This window comes from Clavelina lepadiformis, chromosome 5 (assembly GCF_947623445.1).
Source record: "Clavelina lepadiformis chromosome 5, kaClaLepa1.1, whole genome shotgun sequence".
NCBI lineage: Eukaryota > Metazoa > Chordata > Ascidiacea > Aplousobranchia > Clavelinidae > Clavelina > Clavelina lepadiformis.
The window spans coordinates 14,436,265-14,450,361 of NC_135244.1; the positions used below are offsets into that span (position 1 = coordinate 14,436,265).

The 14,097-nt window shown below is 36.1% G+C and overlaps 1 protein-coding gene across 2 annotated transcripts; it reads left to right on the plus strand.

Moving 5' to 3' along the window:
* Positions 1–3,423: 3,423 nt before the first annotated feature.
* Positions 3,424–13,666, plus strand: LOC143460375 (glutathione gamma-glutamylcysteinyltransferase-like). 2 transcript variants are annotated; one of them, XM_076957859.1, is made up of 8 exons: positions 3,424–4,379; positions 6,191–6,320; positions 6,831–7,011; positions 7,502–7,605; positions 10,739–10,855; positions 11,144–11,340; positions 12,275–12,512; positions 12,667–13,666. In XM_076957859.1, exons 1-8 carry the CDS (start codon positions 4,248–4,250, stop codon positions 12,993–12,995), a joined length of 1,428 nt encoding a protein of 475 aa, XP_076813974.1. In that variant the 5' UTR covers positions 3,424–4,247; the 3' UTR covers positions 12,996–13,666. The 2 variants fall into 2 exon arrangements, with proteins under 2 accessions (XP_076813974.1, XP_076813972.1); XM_076957857.1 differs by having other exon boundaries at positions 3,430–4,379; positions 12,655–13,666.
* Positions 13,667–14,097: the final 431 nt, after the last annotated feature.

The following is a 14,097-nucleotide window of genomic DNA, read 5'->3' on the forward strand; positions in this document are numbered from 1 at the left end:
ATTTTTTCTTGTATTTTATTTGTCATGAAACTTGGTGCGGCATACATGGATGATCGTACGGTCCTTTGCCGCCCTACGCTAAAAGGTTACTGATTTTGTTGATTTTGATGTGTTCGTTTAATTTAAAAAAGACGAATAAATTTCTCGCCCAGCTCTGCTAGCACAATGGAGTCAGACCAAAGCGAAGTCACTTGCGTTTATAACGTTTAGACTTTAGAGGTATAAAGAATTGCAAGTCAACAGTGAAACAAAATATTGATTAAAATGATGTGACTTTAGTAACCATATGTTTGCATTTTATTGAAAGACATAAATTTCCTGTGAAATATCGTAACATATCGCCTTTCTAAACTGTTTGCAAACAGTTTCCTGTCGAACGTTTTCTAACGGCTGCGCTTCGTGTTGCTTATACGTTTATTTTTTTGTGACGTGTTTTCCTCTATTAAATAGAATAGCTGTGTATATTATTATTACTCTTCTACAGTGTAACCCAGTCTAATTTCAACCTTCATCAGTCTAGTAGCCTACTCAAATCAGCGTTTCGTAATGTTGCTCTTGTCTTAGTTTGTATTAGTTAACATTATATTTGTTTTTTTTGTTTTAATCCCTGTTCGCATTTCGATTTAGTTCTTTTTTAGAGAAGGAGGCATACAGACGCTCTTTTGAGACGTCACTCCAAGTCGAGTTACGCCTGTGTTTCGGCACATGATATTTACCAATAAAATAATACCAAGTTAGCCGCAGTCGTGGATCAGGAACAGTTCAACAGCACACATATATATATAGCTAATGTCCTTTGTTGCGCTATAGGCTATATTTTGGTGACCCCGACGTGATTTGAACACGTAAAATTTTTTGGACCAGAAATATATAGCACAAAGGTCAAACATTCACCGCAGTCTCTTTAGTGAAAGCTTTTGAAGACATGGTAATAAGCACTCTACCGGTAACCGACAAGTTCCTACATCAACTGAGAGAAGAAACAGCCATGCAAGGACGAACAGCTGACAACCCTGATCCAATACGTACAGCAGGATTGGCCATCTTGCAAGATAAGCTGTAAAACACTAATTTCAGAGTATTCTAATTACCGAGATGGGTTTACGGCAAAGGATGGCATCATTCTGAAAGATGACCGTCTCGTAATACCAAAAAATACTAAGAAAATCCAATGATATTACACATGAAGGACATCTTGGTGTGGAGAAATGCAAGAGACGAGCAAGTGAAGCAGTGTTTAGGTCAATGATCAACTAGGATATAGTCAACAAGGTCTCCGACTGCGCAACCTACATAGTGTACAAAAACCAGCACCAGAAGGAGCCCTTAATTGTTATCACATGAACCAACGGTGCTACCGTTTGAAAAGGTTGGGATCGAACTCCTTCAATTGGGTAACACTACTTACCTGATTGTTGGTGACTACTATTCAAAATACCCTGAAGTATGTGCATTGTCGTCAACTTGTTCAAAACAAGTCATAATGAAGTTAAAACAAATCTTCTGCCGCCGCGGAATACCACCATTCGTTTTCAGCGATAATGTTCCCCTTTAAACTCGCACGAATTCAAGATGTTTTCAGAAGTCTGGCGTTTCCATCACAAAACATCAAGCTCTCACTGTCCTAAGTCGAATGTCCTGGCCGAGAAAAAACACAGTAAAACACCTACTAAGAAAAAGCCATGCCTCAGGACAAAAATTCAATCTAGCCTTGCTGGTGTATAGGAGTACACCATTGAAATGCGGATACTCTACTCTCTACAGTCTACAGCATAGCTGTTGGTTGGCCAACATTAGAAATAATTTCTCCCTCTGTAGCAAGTTGTACCAGGTGTTAAACGGCCAGTTCTTGCAGAAAAGAAGCCACTATTTCACAATATATAGAGGTCAAGCACCCTGTTATTATTAAAAATAGGCGGTTAGGGTAAGAGATTGGATATGCAAAAAATTTAATTTTAGCTACTCAAGGTTTTTATTGGAGCTATATTTAGATTAGAAGGTAGATTTAGGTTACCAAGTTATAAAATTTAAGTTAGGTTATTAAGAAACTTTGAAAATACCTAACTGGAACGCAATTTTTTCTGGTGAAATAGTGGCAGCCAATTATAAAGCACTGAAGTTAAGATGGCGTCAAACACCAAAAAATGGCATAAAATCTCTGTTTGCTTTATTATACAGTAAATTTACTAAAAGACTGATTACTCAAAAAATCCTCCATGAAGCTCTCTGAAATTTTGCATGTCAATTTACTGTGCTTTGAATTACCATTCCATAAAATGCAATCAAAAAACCATGATTCAAACTTTTTTTACAGAGGCGCAAAATAAACACTACAATTTTCGGTCTAAAAAACCTATTTTAGCTACTTTCATGCTAATTCCGCGACCTGGGATATTGAAGCATGTCGGCTGCTAGGGTAATTCCCAGGCTAGAAAACAACTCCTACCATGTTGCATTCTGATTGGTCTAAACATGTTTTTAAAGCCCTACGTAGGACATCCAACAAATTCGTAAAGATCTTAGTTTTAGGTGTTTGACGCCTCCATAAGTGGACCTGGTTAGTTTATTTGTAATGCTAGTTAGTTGATGTTATGCCGTACACGTCACACATTTGTTTTCTGAGGTTGGTTTTGTGTTTACCTACAGACTTAAGAAATAAGAATTAAGATCGGTTGTAATGTTGTACTATTGCACAGACTTAGCCTTCTTGTATCCTATAGGCTAAGCATTGAGTAGCTTAACACTAGAAGGACGGGGCGCGTCAATTGACGCATTTTCAACCTAAGTGCATCTATAACTTTTAAGTGGTGCATCGCAAAACCGTGATATTTCCTGACTTTTCCTACATTAGTGTTAGGTAACTAACCCATGAATATGAAGTTTTTATTTTACCGGTAGAGATAATTAACGTGGTCACTACCTAGAAGGACGGGGTGCGTCAATTGACGCATTGTTACTTCACAGTACAAAAACGAGTTCTCGCGATAGAGAGCATTGTTTTCTTTCTGCTGATAATTACAGGTTTATCGAATTAGGTCACAGCTGCCAGCACAGAGGTGTGACAAACGTGTCGACAAACTATGCAAGTCGACTTTTCCGCAAAACAGAGTAGTTTCGTCACAAGCGCAGCCTAATTTCGGAATTTTTGAAGTATATCGAAGCGTAAGTGAAGTGTAGTAAGAGTTTCTTAGTTAGATAAATTAGATGAATTAGATAAATTCGTCGGCTTGGCGGTTGCTCGTGGCGTGATAGGAGGGCGCAACTTCCCTGTGAAGAGTTTGTGGGGGAGGTCGTGGGGATGTCCGATGTTTTCCCAAACCATGGCAAGAGACAGGTTTCTGGAGCTCATACGATTCCTTTGCTTCGATCTGAAGACGGAAAGGCGTAGGAATCTATTGCATGATAAATTTGCACTCGCTTCGAAACTTTGGAACAGTTTTATATCAAACTGCCAAAAAGCATTCATTCCACAGTGGAAGATAACTGTGGATGAGCAACTATTGCCGTGTAAGGCACGCTGCAAGTTCATCCAATATATGGCCAATAAACTAGACAAGTTTGGTCTAAAGTTCTGGCTGGCAGTTGACGTTGAAAACAAATATTTATTCACCGGTTTTCCTTACGTTGGAAAAGATGACGCAAGGAGCCCCCACGTGAGTGTGCCCACCGACGTTGTACTGAAACTCATGGCTCCGCTTTTTCAAGGAGGTTACAACGTCACTTGCGATAATTTTTTCACCTCACTTGACCTGGCGTTGCGACTTGCAGAAAAGAAGTGCAGCCTCGTAGGGACAATGCGCCAGAACAGGAGAGAAGTCCCGGAAGAGTGCAAGAAGAAAAAGGAGTTGCGTGAAACAGAAGTGTTTAGGCACGACGGCTTGTATTTTCAATGCGATTGCTTTTGTTAATTAAAATGCACAAAGCGGACATGCGATAGAAGTAGTTTTTTCGGAGCAACAGCACAGTTTTCTCAACAAAAAACGTTAGATTTGCGCCGTTTTGACCTTTTGCGTCAATTGACGCACTCCGTCCTTCTAGGTATACGAAAATTGCCGTCCTTCTAGTGTTAACTATAAATGCTGGAATGGGTTGTAAAAGTAAACATAGCAAAGCTAGTTTGCAGCTACTTTCGGTAGAATAACAGATTCAGTTTTCCATATTTTTAACTAGCCTTTTATACGTATCTTTTGGGGTACTTTGGTTTTGTATACATTATTGGCTAATTAAATTACCTACATAAAGGTAAAATGAATAGATCTTTGTTGATTTTTGATAAACCAATATATAAACTAATGTCATCAAAAGTAAATTTTTATCGACGAAAGCTTCCTGAATTGTGCATTGAGTTTGCATCAGACAAAGGAAAAAGACTTTTTAAGGTAAGATTGAGCAGCCTAAGCAACCTTGAGCTATCATAATTTATTAGTAGATCAAGTACTGAAGGTTTTTTTAGTTTATTGATTTTGCTTGGTGTAAAATTAACCACACACTGACCTGAATCTAACCCAATTTCAATCAATGGTATTGCATCAAACTATCAGTATATTTATCCAGAGCTACTTTACTCGAGTGAAATACTTGACTTGAGCACCATTTTTATTGTACTCGAATATATAGGATAAAGCTCAATTATTTCTCAATACTGGTGTACTTGTAATTGTTTTTGAAGTACTTAAATTGGTATTGTCAACTTTTATAGTTTATTTGTTATAATTTGGTTAGAATAAGCTCATCAAACAAAAGTGATGATGGAATCAGGTCTTAATGGTTGCAACATAAGTCAAATCACTAAAAGCACAAGTCAAGTTATTTTAATTATAACACATTCTCAAGTTGAGTTAATAACATTATTAAGTCAAATCCATGTCTTAAAACATACCAAGTCACAATTTACTTTTCGCCAAACGTTGAGATTAAATGGCATTTTATATATATATATACAGTACTTGTAACGTAATTGCAAGCATAATGTCTAACTTTATTTGCTTTTGATGCTTTTATACATTCAATAAGACTGTGTTGTGTAGTGATTTTTAAAGAAAATATTTCACAAATATAATTTTTTTATTAAAAACTGTTTCTATGACAATTTGTATTAATTTAGATTCTGACTCAAGTCATCTGACTTGAGTCAACAACTTGTCAAGTCAATATTTTTAAACAACAAACACAAGTCTAATCTTTGCAGAAATCTGACTCAAGTCAAGTCTATGGCCTCGACTCTTTCCATCTCTGTCAAACAATTACTTTAAGAAAAGTGTATTATTTTAGCATTGTCTAACAAACGTTTTTCTTACCCATGTAATTTTAGTACTATCTATAGAAATACAAGGTCTTATTAAGAAGAAATGTGGTCGTCTGAATCCATAGCGAAAATTAATTACGAAGGAATTAAAAAGCTTCATTCATATTTCATTCATTTGTTTATTATCCCTTGCTAGACCAAAGTACTTGACTACCTACACAAGCAAGGTGTGTAGATGAAGACTACCTTCAAGCACAATTTGTGTGTACAAATATTTTACGATTAATATTTACATAGCTTTTTACAAACAGATTATAAGACACAGGGAAAGCTGTTCAACTGGCGGTTGAAGGGAGGGTTTAAGGTACTGCAAGTTATCTAAAGTGAAATTGTAGTAAATGTTGGCAAAAACCTGTACTGGTCAATAACAGGCCTCAATAAGTAATCCAGTTCAGTATACATAGGTACATAACTCTTGATGGATAACCTTTGCTATAAACTTGATTCCAGTTTTATACAAATATGTATGCAAGTTAAACTTGTTCACAACTTGAATATTTGTTATCCAAACTAAAAATTAACATGTCATTCCAAAAGCAATTTGCGGTAATTCTTGATTTTTTGGCTAATATTGGAATAATGGTTGTGATTAAGCTTTAGTTGTTATTTATCATGGACCATAGGTTAAGAACTAACAACATAAACTAAGAAGTTGGGTTAAGAATTATCATTTTGTTTGCTGAAGAAACTTAAAAATAGATAGCCTTTCCAGGAACAATGTGCACGAGAGTAAAAATGATGAATAACATATTTGTGAGGAAAAACATTTTGATTGGTACAAACTAACAGTCAAGTTTATGTCTTTTGGTGAAATGCATGATGCTTATATTTCTTTTTTGTTTTTTTGACTATATTATTATTGTCATCATATGACTTGGTTTCCAGGAAGCATTGGACAATGATTATATGAATGTATATTTCAAACTTGGACCTCAGTTACGCACACAAGATGAACCAGCGTATTGTGGGCTGTCGTCTCTTGTCATGTTGTTAAACGGGTTAGCTATTGATCCAGGTTAGCTCATTAAATAATAATTTGGCAAGAAAAACTATGATGTTTAGTGCCATGTCTTTTCTTGTTTAACTTAGTCCAACTGAGTTTTCTGTCTTAACTTTAAAGTTTAGTATACCGGTAAACATAAGTATATTTGCTATAAGTGTTATATGTGTATTTGCTGTAGTATGGTGTTAAGGGTTGTTCTTTAGAAAAAAATTAGAAGTATTACTTACATTCACATTTTCCTGTGTTATGGCCCAAAAATTGACTGTTACCGTAAAACAGTCATAAAATTTTTGTCTTGTTCAATAAACCGAAATTGTTACCAAGATTTATCAATGAACACTCGATAATGCATCTTACGCACAAATATGTTGCGGGTTATTTTTGACCTTCAGATTTTGGTCCCCATATGTGTCTAAGTCGCAGTCAGTTTTTGTGCATTGCTGCCGTGTGTCCACACACAGCAGTATCAGTCACTCAGCTGAGTGACATATCTCCCCTGCTATAGACGTTTTTTATTTATAGGAAAGGTTTGGAAAGGTGTTTGGAGATGGTATCATGAAAACATGCTGGAATGTTGCACAAGTCTTTCTGAAGTGAAAGAAAAAGGAGTGACTATGGATCAACTGTCATGTATTGCCAAATGCAATCAGTTGAATTCAAAAATTGTTTATGCAAATGAAAATGCAACTGTTGAAGATTTTCGGTAAGTGTTTGACCACAGTTGGCCTGGTAGCCAAGTAGTTTAAGCACTGGCCTCGTAATATATGCGGCTCAGGTTCCGTGTTTGATACCTTATGGCGCCATATCATTGTTATACCCTTGGGCTAGGAATTAACGACACTTGCTTCTGTTCAGTGGACCTGATGGACAGTTTTAAATTCGGGCAATACTATGAAAAAAATCAAAAAAACAAAATAAAAAATATTTGTCAATTGGAACTTGCACAAAGGCTAGCTCGGTGATCGAAGCTCGAGCGATGAGAAATCATCACTGGGTTTAAGTCGTGCAAAGACTTTCCTCAGTCTGAGGATAAACATTATCATACTGTACCATGTAGGCTAGGATTAATTTCAGGTTTTAATCCCAAACGTATGACATGTTTTCTTTCATAGTTATATTTTCTTGCATTCTTGCAGAGATATTTATAGTTTTTTATTCCATAGATTAAACTAATGGCATGCTGTTTTTTACAGGAATAACGTCAAAGAAGTATGTAGTAGTGATAACAGTGGCATTATTGTGTCTTTTGGAAGAAATGTCTTGCAGCAGACTGGCACTGGCCATTTTTCTCCAATTGGTGAGGTTTTTTCATGGTTTGTTGATATAGAATACAAGTACATGTTTCATGTTCTTTGTTCTAGTGCAGTGGTTCCCGAAGTGGGCGCCAAAAGATAATAAATTGGGCAGTAACAAGAGCAGTGCCAAAGTAAACATTTGCGCTGTTTGTATAGTAGTTTTATGCTTCGATTTGCTAATTTTACTTTCCTGTGTTTGGTTGCATAGTCTGAGAATTTTCGGTTAACCCTAAAATAAAATACGTTTAAGTCGAACAGTATTCTGTCATAATAATGCTGCATTTGTTCTCGCATGTTGCATATACCAAAGGGTATTTAACCCATGAGGAAGTTACTGTGATTGTGAATAACAATATTCTTAGATTTTAGTTAGTGAGCCGGTACCTAGGTATAGTTATTTTATTCAGTCATTAGAGTGCTAAATAATGAGTTTAGCCTAACGAAAATGCAGGCAATACAGTTCAAGTTATCTCCAGGATGAATTTATTCCAGCCGCAAATTCCAAGTCACAGCCGATGTGTTTGCTGTGCTCTAAAGTGTTTTCTAATGAAGCGATGAAGCCGTCCAGACTTTCCAAGCATTTAATGAAAATTCACCCAGATAAAATAGGCAAGAGTGCAACATTTTTTCAAATGCTCTGGGACAATTTCAAAAAACGGAAAACTGTTGGCCCGATGTTTTCAAACCTTTCCCATACAAGTAATGATGGATTACGTGCGTCTTACAATTAGTCTTTGATGCTTGCAAGAAAAGGCAAGCCGCATACGATCGGCGAAGAATTGATCTTGCTAGCAGTAAAGGAAGTTTTGGACACCGTTTTGCATCACAAGGCCTCTTCTACAGTTATCAAGTCAAATCCTCAGAGTAACAATACTGAACAGAGACGGGTGGATGAGATGGCTACCGATCATAGAAGATCACTTATGCAGCATCATCAGGAATACAGAATTCAGTTTACAACTCGATGAGTCAACTTTGCCAGGAATGAGTCTCTATCACTTGGGTATGTTCGTTTTGTGAATGATGGAGTTTTACATGAAGAGTTGGCAATCGCTTTAACACTGGATACAGATACCCGGGGTGAGACAGTATTTCAAGAAGTTAAAACATATTTCGGAAAAAACCAAATTCCACTTACCAATGTCATAGCGTGTGCAACTGATGGCGCCCCATCTATGATGGGTTGTTACCGTGGCTTCATGGCATTCCTAAAAGCAGCGAATCCAAACGTGCTTACAATTCATTGTGTGATTCATCGGCAGCATTTGGTGGCCAAGAATATCAGTGGTCATCTTAACTTCTCATTGAAGACTGTCATCAAGGCAGTAAATAAGATTAAAGCTCATGCGCTTAACACACGCTTGTTTAAGCAATTGTGTAAAGAGAACGACGACCTTTGAGCGCTTACTTCTACACACGGAAGTAAGATGGCTCTCCAAGGGAAACTGCCTTGCACGATTTTACACACTGATAGATACTGTTGTGGAATTCTTAGAAAGCTGTGACCCTGGCCTTGCCAAAAAAATTCTTGCTGTAAAAAATGATATCGCATACTTGTCAGATATATTTTCCAAATTTAACGAATTGAACCTATCCCTTCAGAGCAACGAGGTAAATCTAATCAAGGTAAAATCAGCACTGTGTGGATTCAAAAATAAGCTTGCGTTGTATGGGCGAAATTTAGCTAGACACGAATTCTTCCAGTTTTCCAGCTTGGAAGAACTTGCTATCAGCAACAAAGGTATTTCTAATGTTGAGACATACAGCAAGCATATTCAGGAATTGCATGAAGACATGGAAGTTCGGTTTCAGGGTGTAATACAATTGGAGATTCCTGACTGGATAATCGACCCATTCAGTGATATTTCCGAGCAAGGGATTCTTGCAGAGGAACTTATCACCTTGCAAAATGATTTTGAACTCAAACCAAAAGTCCGTATCTCATATCAATCATTTTGGCTGCAACGTGAAATTAAAGTGAAATATCCTCACGTGCGAGATCGGGTAAAAAAATTTTTCATTGCATTTCCCAGCTCATACTTAGTAGAGCGTGCGTTCAGTGCCGTCACAATGCTTCTGGACAACAAAAGAAGCCGCCTGGACATAGTGAGACGGGGAGATTTACGACTGTTTCTAACTAAAATAGAACATGATATCAAGAACCTTATGAAATTGCACCAAGCTCATCCTTCACACTAGAGATTAGAATTAAACAAACATTAATTAGCAGTTGTAATTCATGTTAATTTGTATGTTACACATTTGTACACGTTTCGTCTTTCAATAAAGGTGGTGAGTCAACCTGTGTGTGAATTCGAATGTAACAAAATGTTTATGATGTAATAAAAGCATTGTTTGCTTGAATGGTGGATGGTGTAATAATGCCTGCTATCAAGTTTTGATGGCAGGAGCTAGGCTTGTAAACGTTCAATTTATTTGCTTATCGATGTAATTAAAAGAAAAGTGATTACACGGTTCGAAAGAGGAATGTCCTGCCGTGTCAGAAATTTTTTAGTTGTCAAAATTGACCCATCGTACGTCGAGTAATTGTAAACATTTCAGGCTAATTTTAGTGCTGGTTTTTCCAAGCGTGTGTGTGCTTTTTTCCTCGCTTCTCGAATAAATAGTAAATTCGTTGTTACTTTTTTGTTGAATGGGCGTTTGATAGTCAGTAAGTTGTCCAGGGTGGCACTATCGGAAAAAAGTTTGGGAAACACTATTCTAGTGTATAATATAATAAGACTTAACGATTTGAAAAGCGATCTTAAACATGATATTAATTAACATTATGCACCAATCTTAGCTTACAAAGTTCTTATCTTTATATTAAGTTTAAAATTGTTTTTGTTTTATATTTCATATTGGCAATGTATTTTCTAAGAAAAAATGACGTAAACCTAGATTGCCTTTATGTTAATGTATACAAAAAATTGTTGAATTTTCTAAGTTTTAGTCACATTAACTTTATTATAGCTTTAATATGTCTCATGGTCACTCCCTCTAGTCTACTCGAATAGAAGTCTGGGCTCAGGACTATTTTAAAGTGGATTTTTAAACTTATATCTTAAGGACATCATTACATACTGTTTAGTGAATGTAAAATGTCAAAACTTGTCTTCTTTCTCTCACTTTCAGGTGGTTATCATCCAGGAGAAGATCATGTCCTCATTTTGGAACCAGCCAGGTTTAAGTATTCACCATATTGGGTACACTTGCCGTTATTATGGAAGGCGATGAACACTGTAGATCAAAGTGACAATCTTTCATTAATTAGCTTTGCTATTCATAATACTATTGTGAACAGTATTAGATATGGTATTGGGTCTTTTGTTGGCGTTGGAATTATTGTAAAATGCTACATTAAAATCTACCCTTCCTTCGAATCAACATATGTTCCCAAATTCTAATTGTAACAATTATTTTCTATGAAAATATAGCTATTATGTTTTATATCAGTGTTTGAGTCTATGAGAGCAATGTAACTTATCAGTTTTGCTTTTTTCTGGTTAGGTTTTAACTGCAACTTTAAAAAATTACCAGATACTGGAAAATCCCGTGGATATCTTTTGCTAACGAGAAGTTCTGACCAACCAACGTTAATTTTCCAAATATCAAGATTGCTTAACGTTTATAATCCAATTGCAATCGACTCCAGCTTTTCATCTTATACGGGAAAAATGATGTCATTTTTGAAAAGCAGAGTTGAATGCAATACCTCTGTGGAACATGTCATTGAAGTAAGGTAGCTTAAGAGTTTTAACGATTTGTGATTATTTTTTTCATGATCAATTGATTGGTTTTAAATTGGAATTTAAATAATTTTATCCTACAGTACTTCGTATTGTTGTTCTCGATAGCTTTTCTGGCATTTGAATATTAATCAATTTTAATTTTCGTCATTAACGCAGTGGGGACAAAAAAACAAAGCCAGTTTTATCAACACGCACAAAAATGTGGTAAAAAGTAACAAAGATGAAAAGACTTAAGACATGCATCAAAATAAAAAACTGGTCGTATTAGTAACTTATAACCACTAAAGCCAAACTTAGAAAAAAATTGGTTAAGATAAAATGAAGTTAAGCCGACGAATAGGTAGGTGTTGTGTTCAACAACAGATGGTTGACATACACTTCAATGCTGTACATTAGCGGATGGAAAAAGAAAACCTACCATAAAGAAATCGCATCCCTGGCAGAAGCCCGGTTTCTGGTGGCCATGTTAATAACATTAGGCGTTGACGAACCTAACACACGCCAATGGTGATTTTTTTAAAAATGTGATGACATTACTGCTCGTTGCAAGATCTACAGTGACGTACGGGAAAAAATGGTAATGTTGTCCAATATCATCAATTATTTTATTAGTGATGACAGAAAACCAGCGCGTCTAGTACCATATTTACCGCTCTTCTGTACCATCGTATTTGGGTTACAACATACGAGTATGTGTAACAACTTGTGAAACAAAATCACATTATTGCCATAGAGGGGCAGTACAATAGTACCGAATTACTGTATTGTGGTATTTTTTCAGTACTGTAGGCTATAGCAAGAGTTTTTTTAAGGATTAATCTGGCGAAAAGATCATCATAATGATATATTTCTACATTCCAAAAAATTTGCAATATTTTACCCTAATACAGTTATCTCATAGTTTGTTGTCTCCTTTTAGACAGTTACAAAAACGTTGCTTCAATTGTCAAAAACATATCAAGATGTGGAAAATGGTTTGCTCTTATCAAGTCTTTCAAGAGAATCTCTTCAATCCCTTTCTCCTAACCATCAGGAAGCAATAAGTCTTCTAGTGGAATACATTGAAAGCATGGAAGTTTACAAAATCATACGAGACAGTGTTACGGAAAAAGAGTGTTGTGGACAGAATGTTTTTGACACAGAAGCTCTAGTGGATGGTAAAATAAAATTTAATTAAACACATCGACCTTTAACCATATTTGATGCTCTTAAATGTTTAGTTAAATGTTTTAAAAAAAATGTTTAGTTTATTTATTTCGAAACATGGTAACAACATTTCAACCAAGTTACATATTTAAGGTTCTGCAACAGGGAACAACTGTATCCTATGCTTACCCCATTTCCTGGCCATAATGATGCATGTGTTGGACATATTTACTCCAGAAAGTCGGTATGGTGTCATAAAACAGTACCCCATAAAGAAAAACGACTACGATGGTTCGATTTTGCAGCAGGTGATGATTTTTATTAAACAAACTAATGCAATCGACGAAGAAGTTGAAAATACGAAGCTGAGAGGACGGCATTTGTTCTTAAATGAAGTCAATCAGCTTCAGAGACAACTCTATAATATTTTAAGCTTGGATTCTGTGAAAAAACCATGTTGTGTTGACTTTACTTCTGGAATTCATGTAAGGTAGATTTAGCTTATCTTGCTTTGCTTTGAAATGTAATCGGACCTTCCTATAGTCCATACCTTCCCCGCGCTGGGTTGATACTGGTTAAATACACGTATCTGATCAAAATGCTTGCAACGGATTTTCACAAAACTGTTCTATTTCCTTCAATATGAAAAATTCTAATGTACTTGCAGCAATAATACAAACTTCTTTTAATGTAAGGGGAAGTGTGTGTAGCGTAGACTGCTTTTTATCTCATTACTAGCTTACTTTTCGACCTTCACCAACCAACCGCCTGGATGCGAGATGCCAAGAAAACCCTCGTTTCCGCTGAACAGACTCGAACTCCTTTCGGTTGATTTAAACTTTTTATGCATAAAACTGAATGATCAAACTCTGTGACTTCGGAAGCACGCAAAGTGCACAGCACATAATTTGTTCTTGCCCATTACCATACTCTCACAACAATGTTACACAAGTAGAAAATAGCGATTTGGCGCCTTATTTAAACATCGTTTATTTCTAAGATTTTTTAATACAGTGTTTTCCCCCAATAGATTGGGCCAATATGTAATAATTCGAACATTTGTATTTAAAATGCTGCTTCTGTCTCCGCTTGAACGCCTTTGTATGTGTTAAATTGTGCTCAAGTTGTGTATACGAAATAACAATAAAAGAGGTGAGATAGTGTCTGTACAATTAGTGCTTTTTGTAAAACACCAGGTTAATAGTAGTCGGACTTTACAGGTAGCAAGACAGTAGTTTTACAACGCAAAAACCCGTTGATGTTAGAATGATCAATAATCGAGCAAAGACTTCTCAGTCCGTGGATAAAGATTATCCATACAACTACCATAACATAAAATTTTTGGCTCGAATCGTTAGTCGTTACGACTCTGCTGAAGTTGAAACACTAATAGTACTCATAAATGATTTGCTGCTATAATAAAAGGGGAAACAGTGTGGAAGAGACCCTTTGGCAAGAATTGACTTGCCACCAAAATTGGAGATTAAAAAGTTTAGCCAACCCAATTAAAATGGCGTCGACAGCCCTTCATTTTCACAACAAAGAGGCACAACGTGAAGTCAAGTTTAACATTAACGGCATGTCTGTGCCTTTCTG

What these genes read in the sequence shown, in the direction of transcription:
- LOC143460375 (XM_076957857.1), top strand. Translation starts at nt 4,248, where the DNA reads ATGAATAGATCTTTGTTGATTTTTGATAAACCAATATATAAACTAATG. An exon ending in CGGGTTAGCTATTGATCCAG is followed by an intron (nt 6,321 to 6,830) that starts GTTAGCTCATTA and finishes TTTTATTTATAG; the next exon opens with GAAAGGTTTGGAAAGGTGTT. An exon ending in CTGTGGAACATGTCATTGAA is followed by an intron (nt 11,341 to 12,274) that starts GTAAGGTAGCTT and finishes GTCTCCTTTTAG; the next exon opens with ACAGTTACAAAAACGTTGCT.